We start from the raw sequence: 20,424 nt of genomic DNA, 5'->3' as shown, positions 1-20,424 counted from the left end.
ATCTTCTTCAAGTTGATCCATCCACGTCTTGCGTTGACCCCCTGGAGCTCGTTTAGCATATCGATATTTTTCTGTCGGCTCCCAGGTGAAGGCTCGGAGCGCTAGACGATCGTCATTCATCCTCAGGATATGGCCAAACCATTTCAACCGTTTAATCATGACCATTGCAGAAAGTGTCGACATACGTGATCTAGCCAGTACTTCTTCATTTGTCACCCTCTCCAGATATGAAAAACATAGTATCCTTCACAGACAACTGGTGTGAAAACTCTCAAGTTTCCGTTGCGTTGATTTATTCATGGTCCACGTTTCAGAGCTATATAAGACCACTGATAACACGAGAGCTCTGTATAACTTGCATTTGAGTGGAATACTAAGTTGTTTGCTCTTCCAAAGCTTCTGAAAGCTCGCAAATCGCTGTCTCCCTTCCGCCAGCTTGGCACTGATTTCCTTTAGGTCACCATGTTGCAAGCTCACGAAAGAACCGAGATACTTGAAAGCTTCTACATTTTCGAACTCCACTCCATCTCGATCGTGGACATTGCAGGAGAAAATGCGACATCTTCCAGCCTTTTATCTGCCGCAGTATCGTGACTCGTGAATTCATCGGCCTTTCACAGTTGCGAATTTCCTAGTGCACTTCTGACAAGTGAGGCTTTTCTCTAGCCCAACAAACTTTGACGCGCTGTCTTCGACCCTCTTCGGATTCTTAGACTTGCAGAATCTGGCTTCATGCACTTTGCAGCCTCATGCAGTGTCGAAGCGACGTTTACAACCTGAACATACACAACTATCGTCATCAGAGACCGCAGATGTATTCGCCGTAGACACTAGATCAGCAACCACTGACCTCTCGTCGCTGCTAACTGTCACAAGCTCAGCCTCCGCTGAACTTTTCAGTCTCAGTTTCTCACCAGCTAGTGTCTCGAACCAGCCCGCATTCTTCTTCTTGCCCAGCAGCATCTCTCTGCCAATGAGTAGTCGGGATTGGTTTCCGGCCTCAAAGAGAGTCCCAAAACGGCGTTTGCGGTTTCCTGTAAGAACTTCCACGTTCCTTTGAGCAATGGGTACACTGGCTCCGGGTTTTTTACATTTAACACCCATATTCTTTGTCTTCCCAACATTGATCATTAGGCCAACAGCCTCGGCTAAAGATTCAATTCTATGTAGATTTGCTTGAACTTCGGAATCAGAGACGCCCAATAGGGCAACATCATCGGCGAAGTCAAGATCAGCAACACAGCGTCCAATGTCGATTCCTCCTTGAACTGAATTAGCCAACACATAGTTTATCACAAGGCCAAAGAGAATAGGCGACCATACATCACCCTGGCGAACACCAGTTTTTACGTCGAACATCTGGCCCTTCTCGCCCTCTGCCTTGACGCAGCACTTGAAGCCTTCGTAACTGTTGCGGATGACATTCACAACTTTTTGTGGGAGCCCGTAATGTTTCATTATCTTGTACATCATCTCGCGGTCCACCGAATCGAATGCAGCGCGGAAGTCAATGAAACAAAAACTGACGTCCAATTGGAAGGCCATACATTTCTCTAGTATTTGCCTCAACGCAAACAATTGGTCAGTGCAGCCCCTGCTTTTTCGGAATCCGCATTGTTCTTCTCTTAGCACTTGATCAAGTGCGTCTTTGCATCTATTCAGGATGATTGACGCAAAAACTTTTCCAGGTACCGAGAGCAGTGAAATTCCGCGATAGTTCCCACACTCAGATCTTTTTCCTTTGCTTTTGTATAGCGGGACAACTTCTGCTAACTTCCAGTCTTGTGGAAGATTTTCTTCAGTCCAGCACTTGTTGACAATGTCCCAAAGCCATTCAGCGATTCCAATATGCGACTTAAGCATTTCGGCAGAAATATCGTCTGGTCCACTTGCTTTACCGTTTTTCAGTTTACGCACGGCATTTAGAATTTCATCAAACCGAATTGGACCTAGGTCTATTTCGAGACTCTCGGATGCTTCCACTATGCTCAATACAGAATTGCCGCTTGTCGTGGTTGGATTTAAAAGATGCTTAAAGCGCTCGGTCCAACGTTCCAAGCTTTCTTCTTTTGTTTTCAGAGGCTCGCCTGTGGTTGAAACTAGTTTACTTATATGAGGACTCCACTTCCGGCATAACTGTTTTGACTCCCCAAACACTTCTTTCAGGTCACCTCTTTCTGAATGATCTTGTATTGTTTCACCTTTGTCTTTCAGCCACTGTCTTTTGTCAGATCTTAACGCTTTTCGTACTTTTTTGCAGCAGTTAGAGAACATTAGCAGCGCGTCCGCGCTACTATGCTTCCTCAACTGTAACTCAGCCCGTTTCCTAATCAAAGCCAGCGTTTCAACTGGAATCCAGGGTTTGTGCACACGCTTTTCGGGGATGAGTAGTTTTGTTGCCGCTGCATTACTACTACTACTACTACTACTACTACTGCTACTACTACTACTACTACTACTACTACTACTACTACTACTACTACTACTACTACTACTACTACTAATACTACTACTACTACTACTACTACTGCTACTACTACTACTACTACTACTACTACTACTACTACTACTACTACTACTACTACTACTACTACTACTACTACTACTACTACTGCTACTACTACTACTACTACTACTACTACTACTACTACTACTACTACTACTACTACCACTACCACTACTACTACTATTACTACTACTACCACTACTACTACTACTACTACTACTACTACTACTACTACTACTACTACAACTACAACTACTGCTACTACTACTACTACTACTACTACTACTACTACTACTACTACTACTACTACACCCACCAACGCCACCGCCGCCGCCGCCACCGTCACCACCACCACCACCACCACCACGACTACTTAACGATGATAGGACGATGACTCTATTACATAAACCGAATCTTCCTAATTTGATACTGGCAATTCCGATTAACCCGACGCTTCATTTCATTTTTGTCGGTATTTCCTAGCTCGGGTCTTTTTATAAATTGAACTATCCAAAGTCTGGATCACAAACTTTTTCGGTCTTTCTGAGTCTTTTCATAAATGGAACGAGCCAAAGTCTCTATCATATCGCATTTTTGTCTGTACGAGTCTTTTCATAAGCGTTTTGGAACGAGCACATAAACGTAACCAAAGTTTTGAACGAGGCAAAGTCTGGATCATAGGCATTTTTGGTCTGCCTGGGTATTTTCATAAGCAAAAATAGTCTGGATGGGTATTTTCATAGATTATTTTGAGCGAGGACCTCAACCTGGGTAGTCCTACAGTATCCTGTTCTCAGCTGCCCTTTTTCTTATTATTCCCCACATTTCAGACTATTCTTTCTATGATCAGCATTGCCTTTTTTGGTGACTATGACCACTTTTTTTGCGTCTGAAACTTTCACGTGGTACCATCATTGCAGCCAACATTGGTCAGGCTATGGTCAATTTGAATCTATGGTTACGTAAGAGCTCATCCTTACACAGACAGCTTCACGGAGGCAGGGGATTGAACTCTCAATCATTGGTGTGTGAACCACACATCTTACCTCTCGGCTATCACGCCACAAGTATCGATCAAGTCGAATGATGGCAGGGTGGTTTTTGTGCTAGGACTATTGATTGAAAGATTTAAAAAAAATGGGACAATAATTTTGAATTGAAATTTTTCAAATTGCATATATTGACCAATCGTATGTAAGCATTAATTTGTTTACAACTTATAAATTGTTTCGTCGTCATAATACTTGTTATTAATAGCAATAGCAGAAGTGGTAATTTTATGTAAGCTCGCAATTATCGTTTGATTTCAGCTAATGAGAATAGAGATATTTTTATCTAGTATCTGGATCTCAATACCAAATCTAAGATTCAATTTTGAAATCCTCTTGATCACAGAAATGTTAATATTATTTTACAATGAAAATATGTAAATCACAGATTTTTTTTTATATGTTCTGCTCAAATCAACCATCACTTGCTATTATTTTCCGGCACCATTTTTGCAACTCTTCAATATGTTGAATATCAAAGGTTGATTTGAATGTGATTTCCTATACACGTGATGATTCAAAGCAATACCAAAATAGTTTAAAATGCTTGAAGAAAGCGCCAAACTAAAATGCGTATAGATATATGTGCAGAATTACGAAAATGTGCAGAGCCGGGCAATGCTGCCGGTCTTTTGAGAGATCTGTTAGGCAGGGTTAAAATAAAATAGGCGAGGAAGCAGAAAAGACCCGTTACAGCATTTTCTCACAACATAAAGAAGTGACCCAGTGAAACGAAACGTGAAACATCTTGTCCCATCATGCAAGATTTCGAAAAATCTTTCTAAACTAGAAACATCTAAACATTATTTTTCTTGAATAAAGAATGTTTTGCCACAGTTTATTAGTTTATTGGAATGAGGCGTAATTAATGTTACGTGGTTATAGCTGAAGATTGCACTTTTTTGAGGAATTTTATGAAACGGACAACATATGTAGTATAGCTACCTCTTGTTATCACCGTTCATTTCTTTTGTCGCAATATCAGACACTCAATGTGAGGCGCTTTGTCTAAGTATTAGGATAGGCTTTATAACTGAAGAGGCAAAATAGGCAAAATTATCCTTATTTTTTGGTACGGACCATCTCTCATAACGAATATAATCTTGATAAGATAAACTATCGGGAGCTCAATTTCCCGACATTTTTGACGCTTCCTAATACTTCTCGGTAAATGCTGGATTTTTAATTTTGTTGAATCTCATAATTAATGATAAATCTGATTATATGATGCCGTTCAATTTTCCAATTTTCACAACTCAGCAAATTTTGCCAAGTCATGGATAATTTTTTTCCGGCCAGCGTTTTGTTTCTTGACAGTCATGCAAGGATATATCATTGAACTTTCGTACATATCATGATATTGTGTAGCCAATAACGTGGCTAAATCTTGCCAACATTTACCGTTTTTACCGTTTTTTAATATGTATTTTATTCAGTCTGTCTGGTTTTGTTTCAGAGGGTAGTATATCATTTAAAAGTATTCAATCGGGTCTTTTGTTGGGACATATTTGTAATTCTGGAAGCTGATGTAGCCATCCTCGCCTTGGATTGCTTTCACCTGCAAGACACCAAGTTGAATCTGAAAAAAAAATGTTATACTCAATTTATTTTCACATTTAAGGTATTGATAAAGTCGAAAACCACTAACCAAGTTTTTATCTCAAGTTTCGATCAGTGATTTAAAATGACCCTTGGATCAACCAATTTTTGGGGGAAATTTACTCGGGCACAAAAATTTACGTCAAACTCTTGGGAATCCTAGATCATGCACGTTTTAGATTTTACATGGAAATCCTCTGAATGATTCCAGACATGTAATTACTGATTTGCAACGTATTTACAACATTAACTTAACTTTAAATCAATTAACTTTTGTCAATTAAATTTTGTTAATTAACGATCATGACATCTCTTTCGAATCGGATACTGTCAGCAATTCCCTATTGCATAGCGGTTGCCCGACTGAAGTGTACCAATTTTTCTCGGTGTATTATTTAATAATACATTATTAGGGGATGAACTTACAGAGGACGATATTAAACAACGCCGCATCGTATATTGAAAAAACAACACTCAGAAAAACAAAATAAAGGTCATAAACAACAAAATCAAGTTTCATGTCAAGGTCCTCCCTGACTCTGTGTCTCAGAATCTATGCATTACTTCAACGTCGACAGAGAGCCACTGAAAACCATGTTTAAGCGCCTATCTCTGCATGTTTTAGCGGCCCTTAAAGATAGTGCTCTGTAAAAACGACTGACAACAGTCGGGTTTTAACCTGGGTCTGGGGATGAAGAAGGTGAAGCGCAATGAGTTGAGCTAAGGAGCAGGCGGGGCGCGTAGTTATTTGGAAATTTTGCCAATTAACCCTGCACCCGTTTCTCCTATCTCCAATTCCCTCCTATTTCATGCTCTTTCGTGTTCCATGTTATCTCTTAAGTTTCTATCTATCTATATTTATATATGTCTATATGTTAAGAGTAACGCGACATAGCGTTTGTATGCATTTTGAAAAAGGTCAGTGACCAAAAACAGGCCATTGCCAAAATGTTCATTGACGGAAACGCTCCACTGACTAAAAGTCACTGACCAAAAAGCTGCCTATGCCATAAAGGTCAAGGATTGAAAAGCAGCGGATGCAAAATTAGGTCGTTGACCGAAAAACTGCCAATAACCGAAAAGCTTTCTATGCCATAATGGTCAATGACTGAAAAGCCGCGGATGCAAAATTAAGTCATTGACCGAACAGCTGCCATTGACCTAAAAACTGTCTGTGCCCAAAGAGTCAACGACCGAAAAACATCGGATGCATAAATGAGGAAAAGACTGAAAAACTGCTAATAAGAAATGAGTCGATCAGCGAAAGTTTAATTATACAAAAGTAGTCCATGAGAGGCATTTGCTGACACCACGCATCACAACAATTACCGAATTGAAAGCCAATATAGAAAATTGTCTTCATAAAATGACTTTTATTAGCTAGATACTACGGCGGCAGAGCCAAGCTTTTGTGTAAAATTTTTTATTTCTCCTCAAAAAAGATATTGCGATTCTTTTAATGGGTATTTTTTCTCTTTCATTCCTCTTTCGTTTCTTCGAATTCTTTGTCTTTCTGTTCATTTTGTCTTTTTTCTCTGTCTAATCTCTTTCTTTTCTTTTTTCTTGTTCTTTTCATTTGCCTTTCGTTTTCTTTTTGTTCTTTTCCTTTGACTTTTTTGGTTACTTTCTACACTTCTTTTGTATTTTATTTCTTTCATTTATCCTTTTGTGTTCTTTTCTCTTTTTTTCTTGTTCTTCTGCCTGTCTTTTCTCTCTTTCTTGTTTTCTAATTCATTTCTCATCCCTTTTGTTTTCTTTTTTTTTCTCCTAAATTTTTGGATTTTCTTCTCTCTCGTGCTCTTCTCTCTTTCGTCTTTCTCTCTCTCTCTCTCTCTCTCTCTCTCTCTTTCTCTCTCTCTCTCTCTCTCTCTCGGTCTCTCTCTCTCTCTTTCTCTCTCTTTCTCTTCCCTTTTCTTTTTTGCTAATTTCTCTGTTTTTGTTTTTTTCCTTCATGTCTTTTTTGACTAATCTGTCTTTCGACTCAGGGTCTCTTCTCTCTCTCTCTCTCTCTCTGTGTGTGTGTGTGTGTGTGTGTGTGTGTGTGTGTGTGTGTGTCTGTCTGTCTGTCTGTCTGTCTCTCTGTCTGTCTGTCTGTCTCTGTCTGTGTACTGTCTTTTTTGATGTCTTTTTTCCCTTTTCTCCTTGCTTTTCTCTCTTTCTTTACTGATCATTTTCTTTCTTTTTCACGCCTTCCGTTTGTCTTTTTTTCTTTTCTGTCTTTTTCTCTTGCTTTTCTCTTTCTCTCTCTCTCTATCTCTCTTGATTTTCTCCTTTTCCTTTGCTCTTGCTTTTCCTTTTTCTTTCGTTTATGTCTCTATTCTCTCTTTCCTTTCAATAAAAAATGTTGTCATTGTTGTGATTTTCTTCCTTCCCTCTTTTGTTTCTTTCGACTCTCTTTTTTTTAAAAAAATGTTCACCTTTTTCGGCTTTTTCTTTTGTTTCTTTTGTCTTTTTTTTCTCTCTTTGTTCTCTGTTACTTTCACCTTTTCTTTCTCATTTTCTCTTCTATGCTTTTTCTCTCTTTCTCCCTTCCTTTCTCTTTCTTTTCTGTCCTTTCGCTTCATTTTCATTTCTTGTCTTTTTCATTCCTGTTTTTCTGCGTTTCTTTTCTGTCTGTATTTTTTCTCTGCCTTTTCTCTCTTGCTTTTCTTACTGTCGGTTCTCTTTTCTTGGTGTCTTTATTCTCTCTTGCTTTTTCTCTTGGCTGCTTTTTTTCTTTTCGCTCTTGCTTTTTGCTATCCTGTCTTTCGTTTCTCATTTTTTCTCTGGAAATCGTCTTATCCCTTTTTCTGCTTTTTTCTTTTTTTCCTCCTTTGTTTCGCTTCTTGTTCCCTAAAAAGTTTCCCCCTTTTTTCTGTTTCCTTCTGTTTTTTTTGCCTTCCTTTCCACAATTGTATTTTCTTTCCTCATACTTTTCAATCTCTTGTGTCTTTCCTTTTCTCTCTTTTCCCTGAGGTTTTTCTCTATTCCTTGTTTCAAATCTTTTTTTTTCCTGTCTTTTCTCTCCTTTTCTCATCCGTATCTCTCTTACTTCTCTCTTCTTGTTTTCTCTTTTATTTTTTTTCTTTTTTCTGCCTTAAGTTTCTAAAGTTTTTTTTCTTTCGCTAATTTTTCGCTTTTCTCGCTTTCTTTTCTGTCCGTTTTTGTTTTTTTTTCTTTTTCTCTCGCTTTCCTTTTTTGCGTTTCTTTTGTTTTGTACTCTATTTGTTTGTTTTCTCTCTCTCTCTCTTATTTCTCTGTGTCTTCTGTCTTCAGATTTTTTTGACTGTTTTTCTTTTTTCTCTTGCTTTTTTCTTTCTTATCTGTCTTGTTTTTGTCGTTCTTTTGCTTTTTTCGTTTCTCTCTTTCTTTTCTTCTGTCTTTGTCTTTATTTTCTCTTTCTTTTGTCTCTTTTTTCAGTTATTTTTTGCCTTTGTATTCTCACTCGTATTTTTTTCTCCCATTGTGTTTTTTCTTATTATTCTGATTTTTTTCTTCTGACCGTCTTTTCTCTCTTTTTTTTATTTCATTTCTCATCACTTTTGTTTCTTTTTCTCCTACTTTTTTTCGAATTTCTTCCTTCTCATGCTTTTCTCTCTTTCGTCTCTTTCTCTCTCTCTCTCTCTCTCTCTTTCTCTCGGTCTCCCACTTTCTAACTATTTCTCTCTCTCTCTCTCTCTCTCTCTTCCTTTTTCTTTTTTGCTAATTTCTGTGTTTTTCTTTGTTCTCTTTCATGTCTTTTTTGACTATTCTGTCTTTCGACTCTCGGTCTTTTCTCTTTCTTTCTCTCTCTCTCTCTCTCTCTCGCTCTCTCTGTCTGTCTACTGTCTTTTTTGCTGTATTTTTTCTCTCTTTTTCTCCTTGTTTTTTTCTCTTTATTTTCTGATTTTTTTTTTCTTTTTCACGCTTTACCGTTTCTCTTTTTTTCGTTTCTGTCTTTTTCTCTTGCTTTTCTCTTTCTTTTCTCTCTTGATTTTGTCTTTTTCTTTTGCTCTTGCTTTCCCCTTTTCTTTTGCTTATGTCTTTCTATTCTCTCTTTCCTTTCAATAAAAAATGTTGTCCCTGTTTTGCTTTTCATTTTTCCCTCTTTTGTTTCTTTCGGCTTCCTTCTTTGAAAAAAAATTTTCCACCTTTTTCTGCTTTTACTTTTGTTTCTTTTCTCTTTCTTTTCTGTCTTTGTTCTCTGTTTCTTTCATCTTTTGTTTTTCAACTCTTCTATGCCTTTTCTCTCTTTCTCCCCTTCTTTTCTCTTTCTTTTCTGTCTTTTTGCTTCATTTTCATTTCTTGTCTCGTTCATTAAAGTTTTTTCTGCGTTTCTTTTCTGTCTAAATTCTTTCAGTTTTTTTTCTCTTGCTTTTCTCTCTCTTACGGTTCTCTTTTCTTTGTGTCTTTATTCTCTCTTGCATTTTTTCTTTTCTCTGGTGCTTTTTTCTTTTCGCTCTTGCTTTTCGCTATCCTGTCTTTCGTTTCTCATTTTTTTTCTCTTGAAATCCTCTTGTCTCTTTTTTTTTCTTCTTTTCCTCCTTTGTTTCGCTTCTTGTTCCCTAAAAATTGTCCCTCTTTTTTTCTATTTTTTTCTGTTTTTTTGCCTTCCACTCCACATTTTTTTTCTCTTTCTTGTTTTTTTTCAATCTCTCGTGTCTTTCGTTTTTCTCTCTTTTCCCTGAGGTTTTTCTCTGTTCTTCGTTTCATATCTATTTTTTTTCTGTCTTTTCTCTCCTTTTCTCATCCGTTCCTCTCTTACTTCTCTTTTCTTGTTTTCTTATTTTTTTAAAACTTTTTTTCTGCCTCAAGTTTCTCAAATTTTTTTTTCTTTCGCTACTCTTTTGCTTTTCTCGCTTTCTTTTCGGTCTGTTTTTGTTTTTTGTTTCCTTTTCTCTTGCTTTCCTTTTTTGCGTTTCTTTTGTTCTGTATTCTATTTGTTTGTTTTTTCTCTCTCTTATTTCTCTGTGTTTTCTCTCTTCAGATTTTTCTGACTGTTTTTTTTTCTCTTGCATTTTTCTTTGTTATCTGTCTTATTTTTGTCGTTCTTTTGCTTTTTTCGTTTCTTTCTTTCTTTTCTTCTGTCTTTTTCTTTCTTTTCTCTTTCTCTTGTCTCTTTCTTCAATTATTTTCTGTCTTTGTATTCTCATTTGTATTTTTTTTCCCTTTTGTTTTTTCTTTTTTTTCTAATTTTTTTCTTCTGCCTGTTTTTTCTCTCTTTCTTTTTTTCTATTTCATTTCTCATCACTTTTGTTTCCTTTTTTTCTCCTACTTTTTGGATTTTCCTCTTCCTCATGCTCTTCTCTCTTTCGTCTCTCTCTCTCTCTCTCTCTCTCTCTCTCTCTCTCTCTCTCTCTCTCTCTTTCTGTCGGTCCCCCTCTCTCTCACTCTTTCTCTCTCTCTCTTCCTTTTTCTTTTTTAATAATTTCTCTGTTTTTCTTTGTTCTTTTAAAGTCTTTTTGACTATTCTGTCTTTCGAATCCGGGTCTTTTTTCTTTCTCTCTCTCTCTCTCTCTCACTCTCTTTCTCTCTCTGTCAACTGTCTTTTTTTGCTGTCTTTTTTCTCTCTTTTTCTCCTTGTTTTTTCCCTTTATTTTCTGATTTTTTTTCTGACTTTTTCACGCTTTACCGTTTCTCTTTTTTTTCGTTTCTGTCTTTGTTCTCTGTTTCTTTCATCTTTGGTTTTTCAACTTCTCTTCTAAACTTTTTCTCTCTTTCTCCTCTTATTTTCTCTTTCTTTTCTGTCTTTTTGCTTCATTTTCATTTCTTGTCTCTTTCGATCCTGTTTTTTCTGCGTTTCTTTTCTGTCTGTATTTCTTTTCTCTCTTGCTTTTCTCTCTTTCGGTTCTCTTTTCTTGGTGTCTTTATTCTCTCTTGCTTTTTTTTTCTCTGTTGCTTGTTTTTTTTCGCTCTTGCTTTTCCCTATCCTGTCTTTCGTTTCTCAATTTTTTTCTCTAGAAATCGTCTTGTTCCTGTTTCTGCTTTTTTCCCACTTTCCTCTTTTGTTTCGCTTCTTGTTCTCTAAAAAGTGTCCCTCTTTTTTCTTGTTTTTTTCTGTTTTTTTTCTGTATTCCTTTTCACAATTTTTCTTTCTTTTTCTTCTTTCTTTTCAATCTCTCGTGTTTTTCCTGTTCTTTCTTTTCCATGAGGTTACTCTCTGTTCTTTGTTTCATATTTCTTTCCTTTTCTCTCTTGCTCTCTTGTCTTTTCTCTCTTTTTCTCATCCGTTTCTCTCTTCTTTGTTCTTTTTTCTCTTTTTTAAAAAATTTTCTCTTTTTTCTGCCTCAAATTTTTTATGCTACTCTTTTGCTTTTCTCGCTTTCTTTTCTGTCGGTTTTTGTTTTTTAGTTCTTGTTCTCTCGCTTTCCTTTTTCTCGTTTCTTTTTCTCTGTGTTTTATATGTCTGTTTCTTTCTCTCTTATTTCTCTGTGTTTTCTCTCTTCAGATTTCTTTGTCTGTTTTTTCTTTTTCTCTTGCTTCTCTCTTTCTTATATGTCTTATTTTTGTCGTTCTTTTGCTTTTTTCGTTTTTCCTCTTTCGTTTTTTCTGTCTTTTTCTTTCTTTTCTCTTTTGTCTCTTTTTTTAGTTTTTTTCTGTCTTTGTGTTCTCTTTCGTATTTTTTTGCTCCCTTTGTGTTTTTTTCTGATTTTTTTCTTCTGCCTGTGTTTTCTCTCCTTCTTCTTTTTCTATTTCTTTTCTCATCACTTTTATTTCTTTTTTTTCTCCTACTTTTTTTCCTCATCCTCATGCTCTTCTCTCTTTCGTCTCTCTCTCTCTCTCTCTCTCTCTCTCTTTCTTCAGTCTTTTTTACTGTCTTTTTCTCCTTGTCTCCTTGATTTTTTCTTTCTTTTCCGTTCGTTTTCTTTTTTTCACAACTTTTTCGCTTTCGTTTCTTCTGTCTTTCCTATTTCTTTATTTTTTCTGGCTTTTCTTTTCTCTTCTGCTTTCTTCTTCATTTCGCTTTTGCTTTTTTCCTTCCTGTCTTTCATTTCTGTCTTTCTTTTCTCCAGAAAATTTTTTGTCCCTCTTTCTGCTTTTTTCTTCCTTTCCTATTTTGTTTCGTTTTTTTCTCTAGAAAGCTTCCTCTCCCCTTTTCTGCTATCTTTTCTCCTTTTTTTTCTTTTTTTGTTTCTTTCCTCTTTCTTTTCTGCCTTTTTTCTCTGCTGCTTTCATCTCCTGTTTTATTTTCTATTTTTTTCTCTTCTCAATTTTTTTCTGTTGTCTGCATTTCTTCTCTCTTTTTTCTAGCTTTTTTGTCTTTTTGCACTGATTCTTCCATCTCTTGTTTTTCTATATCTCTCTTCTATGCTTGCTTTGTCTTCTGTTCTTTTTCTGAATTTCTTTTTTCTCTTTTTCTCTCTCTCACTCTCGTGTCATTCCTTTTCTCTCTTCTCTCTTTCGTTTTCTTCTGTTCTCTGTTTCATATCTCTTCTTTTTCCGTCGTTTTTCTCCCCTTTTCTCTCTTGCTTTTCTCTCTTAATTCTCCCTACTTGTTTTTTTTCATTTTTCACTTCGTCTTTTTTCCGACATTGGTTTCTCAGTTTCTTTTCTCTTTCGTTTCTCTTTTGTTTTTCTCACTTTCTTTTGAGTCAATTTTTTCTCATCTTTTCTTTTTTTGGTTTCTTTTATTTCTCTTTCATTTGTGTCAGTTTTGTCGCTTCTCTCTGTTGTTTTTTCTGTCTTTTCTCCTGATTCTGTCTTTTGTTTTCTTGATTTCCTGACTTTTTGATCTCATTTTTTTATCTATTTTTCTTCCTTCCTTTTCTCTTTGTTTCTGTCTTTCTCTTCTCTCGTTTCTCTTTTTTTGTTTCTTTTGTCATTTCTTTCTGTCTTTCATCTCTTCCTTGTCTCTTTTTATCTTCATTTTCTTTTTCTCCTTTCTTCTCCCTTTTTCTTTCTGTTCTTTTTCTTTTCTCTCTTTTCATGTCTTTTGTGTGTTTCTTTTACCGTTCTCTTCTATTTTTTTCTGCGTTTTTTTATCTCTATTTCTGCCTTTAGCCGCTCTCTTCTTTTATCTTCTTCATCTTTTCTCTCTTTCGTTTCTTCTTGCTATTTTCTCGCATGTTTAAGTTCCTCATCTTCGCTTGTTTTAACGCTCCTTAAACATGCAGCCGAACGTGGCCCATGCGTTACGATAGGCCACCATGTATAAGTTCGTTATCTGTGCAACCTTGTCTCTCCTTAAATATGCAATACAGCCAAGCCAGAAAAGTTTTTGAACAAAAAATGCTGAATTTGGGGGCAATATACTGAAACCAAACACATCGGTTCCTATGGCTATTCAACGAGTGACATGGGTTCCAGTACGGGTGGTACTAAACAATATGAACTTTTGTATGTTTCTTTGTTTAATTGTCTTTCCTGTAACATTTTTGCGGGCCTTCTAGTAACAAGGAAGGGAGTAAACGCAAAATGTTCACTTCAGAACACAGCAGTGCAGAATGCGAATTGGTTAAAAACAGAAGAGAGAAAAAACAAAATTTGTCCAACAAACGAGATCTAAATTTTGCAAACAAACAATGCTGTAAAACAACCTGGGCGAAAAATCATTTACTTACAAATTTTCTAATTCGCCAGCATGCAAACGACGTTACACCAACAAGGATTAAAAATCAGACTTCTAACTTACTCAGTAACCCTATTTACAACATAGATCAAGACATTAATGTTTTGTTTGGATTCTTTAATTCATATAACATGTGTACAACTCAAAATTTGAAGTTAGATTTTTAAACCAGACCTCATTTGCATTTGATTGTCGTTACCTCTCATTCATTTTCTTTCTAATTTGTTGCTCCGTCAAACTGATTCAAAAAAGTCAGCTCACATATCAGTTTGTTTTATTCTCACATATCAGTTTGTTTTATTGCGTCTTTCCCATGATAGCCCCAAAGATAGTGGTCAGATGATCTATAGCCCTGCAATCCTGATAAAAAATACAATAATGGGGGGCTATTATTTCATAAGAGTGTATAATATGAAAAAAAAACCTTTTATGTTAGATGATCTCAAAGTCAACTATGAAAAATGTAAAACGGTTTCACCACTCTTTTTGTGATTTGAGAAGACTTTGGGATTAAAGTAGTCAAAAAACGGTCATCAAGAGTGAAGAAGAAGTTGTTTTTGTTTGTTGATGTTGATTTCCTAAAATTATTTATAAAAAAAAACAGTAATATAGTTATTGATATATGGGACGAAAAGAAAATTAAAACGAATTTCTAAATATACAACGAAAAATGAGAAGATCGTTTATTCAAAATATATCTAATTGGATCTTCAAAACTTTTGAAGTGGAGCAAGTGTTGCTTTCTTATTCAAAAACAACATAAATTATCACATAGTTGGATAAAATTGGGAACGAATTCCGCTCAACTGCCTTTGGGTATCCCCTGGTCGAGGTGTGACCGCTGAAAATCGCTAAAAAAAGGTAAGTTTTGCGGTGATTTTGAGTGAAAGTGTAAGATTTGCGTTCAATGCGATGAATGCGGTGAAAAAAATTTAAGCGGTGAATTTTTTTTCACCGCTTAAGCGGTGAAAGATAATTTTTCACCACTACCAGCAGAATGCAGTGAAAGAAAATTCTCAGTGCTACTAGCAGAATGCGGTGAAAAAAAAATTACCGCTACCAGCAGAATGCGGTGAAAAAAATTCTCAGTGCTACCAGCAGAATGCGGTGAAAAAAAAATTCACCGCTACCAGCAGAATGCGGTGAAAATTTTTTTTCACCGCTGAAATCGCAAATCTTACAAATTATCACCGCGCTAATTTAAACGCTTATCTTATATTCACAGGAAATATTCATGAAGTACGTAGTGGAATAAGATATTGTTGAATTGCAGGAGGTGAGAGGCTAGAACCCCTGTACGGAATTTTCTTTTTTGTAAGAAACCTGGTGAATGCGGTGAAAAAAATTTTTTCACTGCTAAAAATTGCAAATTCACCGCATTCAACTCTAAAAGATGCGGGCGCTTTGCGGTGAAAAAAGTTTTTTCACCGCTATTCACCGCTAATCTTACATTACTTTGGCCAAACCTCAACCCGGGCATAATTTGATTACATTTATCGAAAAAATAGGCTGGAAGTTTTTGATGATATTTCCAATCTGTCAACGCTAGTTATCGTTTATCTTATAACGTTGCCGAAACTCGTCAACCCAGGTTCCCAGAATATTACTTTGGGTCGCATCGACTGATGTCCGGATGGCAAATAACCCTCTATTTTCTGAAACATCATCCGAGGAACCCGGGCGGAGGTGTCAACGCTAAAAAAACGCAAAATTATGTAAGATTGGCGTTGAATGCGTTGAACTTATGTAAGATCAACGCTTGAGCGTAGATCTTACATAAATTCAACGCATTCAACGCCGATGTTACATAATTTTGCGTTGAATTTTAGCGTAGATCTTACATATTTTGCGTTGAATTTAGCGTAGATCCTACATATTTTGCGCTGAATTTAGCGTAGATCTTACATAAATTCAACGCATTCAACGCCAATCTTACATATTTTGCGTTGAATTTGGCGTAGATCTTACATATTTTGCGTTGAATTTAGCGCAGATCTTACCAAAGAGTGTAAAAGTAAGTTATTCCACTCTCCTTCCACCGTTAAATCCTAAAATTACACCACTAAAATTACACTTTAACAGGTAATTCCGCCCTTATTAAGGGGGCACCACTAGTGTAAAAATATTATTTTTGCACTCTTTTCTCCGTTATTTTTTGGCAAAATCTTCAGCCCGGGTGGCCATGAACCAGATATCTTGGCAGATATCTATGGCTGATTATTTGACCAATCAATGTCTGATTATTGCTGAGTATCTTCTTAGGGCGTCTGATCATGGTTGTTTTTTTTATAGCGAGGAACTCAACTTGGCTCATGTCGACAATGCCCATAAGATCTACGCTAAATTCAACGCTAAATATGTAAGATCTACGCTAAATTATACGCTAAATGTGTAAGATCTACGCTAAATTCTACGCTAAATATATAAAATTTACGCTAAATTCAACGCTAAATATGTAAGATCTACGCTAAATTCTACGCTAAATATGTAAGAATTACGCTAAATTCAACGCTAAATGTGTAAGATCAGCGGCAACTAACGTTGACAAGTCGGAAAATTCACCGCAGTTTTCTTACATAATTTTGCGTTGAATGTGTTGAATTTGAAGACAAAAATTCAACGCATTCAACGCAAATTTATGTAAGAAAATTGCGGTGAATTTTCCGACTTGTCAACGCTAGTTGCCGCTGATCTTACATAATTTTGGCTAAATTCCTCGGCCCGGGAAGGTTGTCGATCACGCGGGCCGGGGTGTGCAAATGACCCGCTGGCACTAAGCTTGGAGGGGGAGGTAGAAATGGAGAACATGTGGTGCCATGAAAAGAGTTTAATAAAACAAATTTTCTGTACCTTCATGAAGAAATATTTGTCACCAGAATCCAATGTTTTGTAACTCAGAACATCGAAATCTGGAAATTTAGCACCCCATTGCTCCTCAACTTCAGGTCTGACCTTAAAGGCAATAGAAAAATAATGATCCATGAGCAAACAGAATTTTTTAAACCAAAAATGTGTTATTCTCCGCGATTCAGATTAGTTAATGGTAATTCTTAACTTTTTTCTTGTTAAATAGCCACCGAGAATCAGTATGATTCAAAGAGATTTCGCAATTAGTTTCTTGTGGACGGTGATTTGATAGGATTTTTTTAAAAATTCTATCTCGTGTCATAAAACTCAGCAGGATGAATGGGTAACATTTTTTCCGAAAACTGAACAAAAAATCAGATGTTGAGCAAAACTTTTCCCGAAAATAAAACTGTTCTCCAAATTTTAATTAGGAAAATCGGTTGATTTAAGGTTGATATTGAGAGAAACAACTTCCATTGATACGTAAACAGACTAAAAAACGCTAGTGTTAATATTTAAGAACATGGTGTAGAGAGAAAAAGGTGAACAGAAAATATGAAATGTTTTTAGGGTATTAACATAGTTTTATAAAAAATTGTTTGTTGACCTGAGTGAATTTGCTATACTGCGGGGGGTCGTGGAAACTGCTGACAAATTTTCGAAATCTACTTCCTATTTTTCGTAAGTACATATAGTGAAATCTATATACATTTAATTAGAGAAATTTGTTTTTATAATAGCTGTATATAATAAATTATGGATTTTAGTTACAATAGGTTTTCATTTCGACTACTATATTTATGTCCTAATAAGAAAACTTTTAATTTGGCGTTTCATAAGATCAAGCCAAGTTTGGTGCTGGTTATAAAATGATCGGCATAAAGACAAAATGGTTGTATCCACTCACAAAAAATTTCTTTTGAAAAAAGTTTCAAAGAGGTCTCCAAAAACTGTGTTCGTATATGCAGAAGATCCAAACTTAGTTTCCAACTGTCTAAAGTCTACTTCAGACTACATGGTTTGTAAAGAACTTTAGGTCCAAAATTTTACTCACCTTGTCAGCAATTTCTCGTTGAACTTTCTCTAATTCAGTATGGTGAGTTTTCAATTCGCTCAGTTGTATATATGGAAATACAACAGCGCTCTGTAGTAACACTGCCAAAAGAGCAACACACCCAAATTTGGTTACAAGCTTTGCAGCACAGAAATTATGTTCCATTTCTGGTTGAAGACAATGTATTTTGAAGCTAACTGAACTTTAAAAGTTAATGCTTTTAATGAGAATTTAAAAACGGCGGCCTCTGTTTTTGTTAAATTTGAAACTTTACAGAAAGTTAGAAAATTATTTTGTGCGTCAGATTTTGCTAACTGGTTATATTGCTATTATTTGTAGAACTTCAATTTGAACCAATGAGATTATTTTGTCTAGAAAATTTCAAGATTTTAGCTTCAATTTTATCTTTTTTCTTTATATCGCTTAGCTTGTTGGTTACTTGCTACGCATCTTAACAGGAAAACTCTTGCCAAATAATGAGTTGAAGTCGCACAAAGATCAACTATTTAGGCTACCGGAATTATTTTAGCCACTAATTTTATGCATGAAACGGAGTTTAATCTGGCAAGCAAAAAATCTGAGATAAATTTCTGCGCTAAAACTCTACTGACAGATCAGTTTTGTTTTGCTGTATCCTCCTCTGACAAATTAAATTTAACTAAAACTTTAAAAAGTCATAAAGCATGAAAAATAATAAAAGTCAATGATGCAATTCGTTGTTGCGTATCATTGTTCTTTCACATAATCAATATCAAAACTACGCTTCCAAACAAATTTTCGTTGTAAGAGGCACAACAAAGCTTTGGTTTTTGTTTCGTACGTTGATGTCCAATATTAAAGCAAAGCATTATTTTCGAACATATATTGTTTTAATTGTGTTTTTTTGTCTCTAAAAGTGAAGAAAAGCGTAGCTGGATAAACCCAGAACTAGCAGAAAACTCGAAATTAATGTTCGTGGTTTGTTTTAGTTTGTGAGACACAAGGGCACTGAAAAACTTTTAGAAAGTAAAACTTTTGATAACTTCCTATCGACATATCTGAACCTTCTCTTCTAAAATGAAGATTTGCATAATAATTTTAAAATTTCAAATTTTCGCAATCTGTATCTCGGAGATTGAGAAAAAATGGATGAAAAGTAAGCTAAAGAAAAACGACTAGTTGATAGAATGGTGCAGAAAATGGCAATTCTGGTTGGAGAAAACTTAAAAAGAAATTTGAAGTAAGTGTGGCGCAAAATTGAAATAATTTATCTTTTGCATTATCGGCAGCAAAAAACGTACCTGATATTTCATTTTGTTTCCGCTACAAGTGATGCTACAAGAAATCGGCTACAATTGACGCCAACTCTTTGTTATTGAGCGTAATAATTTTTATAGTTAAAGAACCGCGACGAGAAAGAAGAGAGTTTGTGAACAGGTGTGTGAAATCGATCAATGTTTAAACTATTATTGTCAGAAATTTATTCAACTTTTTCAATTTTCACTCCTAAGAGATTTTGAAGGCTAATTTTGGCTGAATTTCTCATCATATATTATAATAAACTAGGCAGCACCAAAAAATTGGATATCATGTTAAATAGCTGTGAAGAAAAAGTTTTCCTTGACGTAAAAACTTTCGGAAATTTTTATTTTTTCTAGTTTTGATTTTTCTAGCAGTAGCCTTGGCACACTGCTGCAATCTTAAGCAGCAAAAAATTTTCAAAAATTTTAATATTCATTAAAATATTTGCATTTTAGTTTCCGTTTCTTGGCTTTGTGATTAATTATAGAGAGTGTGAAAACCGCCAAATCAACTAAATTAAATTAGATCTTACGATAAAGAACCGTTCAAGAACTGAGGATAAATATAGTTTTTTAGTGGTGGTCAAGCAAGACAATAGTTAGGCAAGCCGATAGGTAAGCAAGCCGAATTTTGAAAATGAGATCATGTAAGCCGAAAAAATTTGGGATAACCGTATTTTAAATTGCGCTGTTAATGACCCTTGAGAAACCTTGTTAACTGGCCCGCAGTTTCCAGTTTACATCCCACAGCGGATGAAAATGAAAGGCATGGCCATGGACAGCTATCCACTTAGGTCCGAACCCACTAGATGTCTAAAAACTGAATTATTTTTGTTTCGTTGGTAAATTGGAATACATCATGTACTATAAAAATATGCGCAGAGTTGATTGTAACTGTTAACAATGTACTAATTTTGATAGAGTACAGAACTATTAAAAAAACTTCGTTGTTTTTACATCGGCTTACTTTAACTTCGGCTTACTTTGCGTGCACCGTGATTTTCAACGTGCCTTTAGATTGCAGACTAAGAAACTCAATAGTTCTATGTCTACCTTTTTTGATCATACGACATTTAAAACAAGAACTGTCGATAAACTCTAAACATTATATCGTTTCTGAGTTTGCAAATTAGAAAAAAAGACACAAATTAGCAACAAGTAGTTGATTTTTGTTAACTGCATACGTTTTTTTCTCCATAATTTGTCATAGAAACCATGGGTTGTGTTCAAATTTTTGACAAATGTTTAAAAACGATAACCATTAAACAACATTTTTCATTTTTTTGATTTTGAACAATTTTACTAAAAGGACTACCGAATACCTACCAAAAAATGAAACGCTTCAGCTTGTTTTCAAACTGCAAAGAGTTTTCACATGACTACTTAAACATCGGATTTTTAATAGGCATTTTTATTTTACTTTCAATGGTAACTATAGGTGAATCTCCAAAGCAAACCACAAAAAATAGACCTCACGCATGAAAAAATTATTGAACAAGTCCTCCTTTTAAAATTTTACAGCGTATTATCAGTTATTATTTTTCTTTTTTTTTGCCGCACAG

At 35.5% G+C, this 20,424-nt stretch overlaps 1 protein-coding gene across 1 annotated transcript; it reads right to left on the bottom strand.

Annotated features, from left to right (window-relative positions):
* Nucleotides 1-3,644: 3,644 nt before the first annotated feature.
* Nucleotides 3,645-17,851, bottom strand: LOC142349225 (uncharacterized). The gene is made up of 3 exons (XM_075400648.1): nucleotides 17,583-17,851; nucleotides 16,532-16,633; nucleotides 3,645-5,134 (listed from the first exon to the last, which is right to left on the bottom strand). The coding sequence occupies exons 1-3, from the start codon at nucleotides 17,745-17,747 to the stop codon at nucleotides 5,027-5,029; spliced, it is 375 nt and encodes a 124-aa protein (XP_075256763.1). The 5' UTR covers nucleotides 17,748-17,851; the 3' UTR covers nucleotides 3,645-5,026.
* Between the last annotated feature and the right edge of the window lie 2,573 nt (nucleotides 17,852-20,424).

Source organism: Convolutriloba macropyga, chromosome 11 (assembly GCF_964194025.1).
Source record: "Convolutriloba macropyga chromosome 11, txConMacr16.3, whole genome shotgun sequence".
Lineage (NCBI taxonomy): Eukaryota > Metazoa > Xenacoelomorpha > Acoela > Convolutidae > Convolutriloba > Convolutriloba macropyga.
This window is presented reverse-complemented; position numbering and strand designations above follow the sequence as displayed.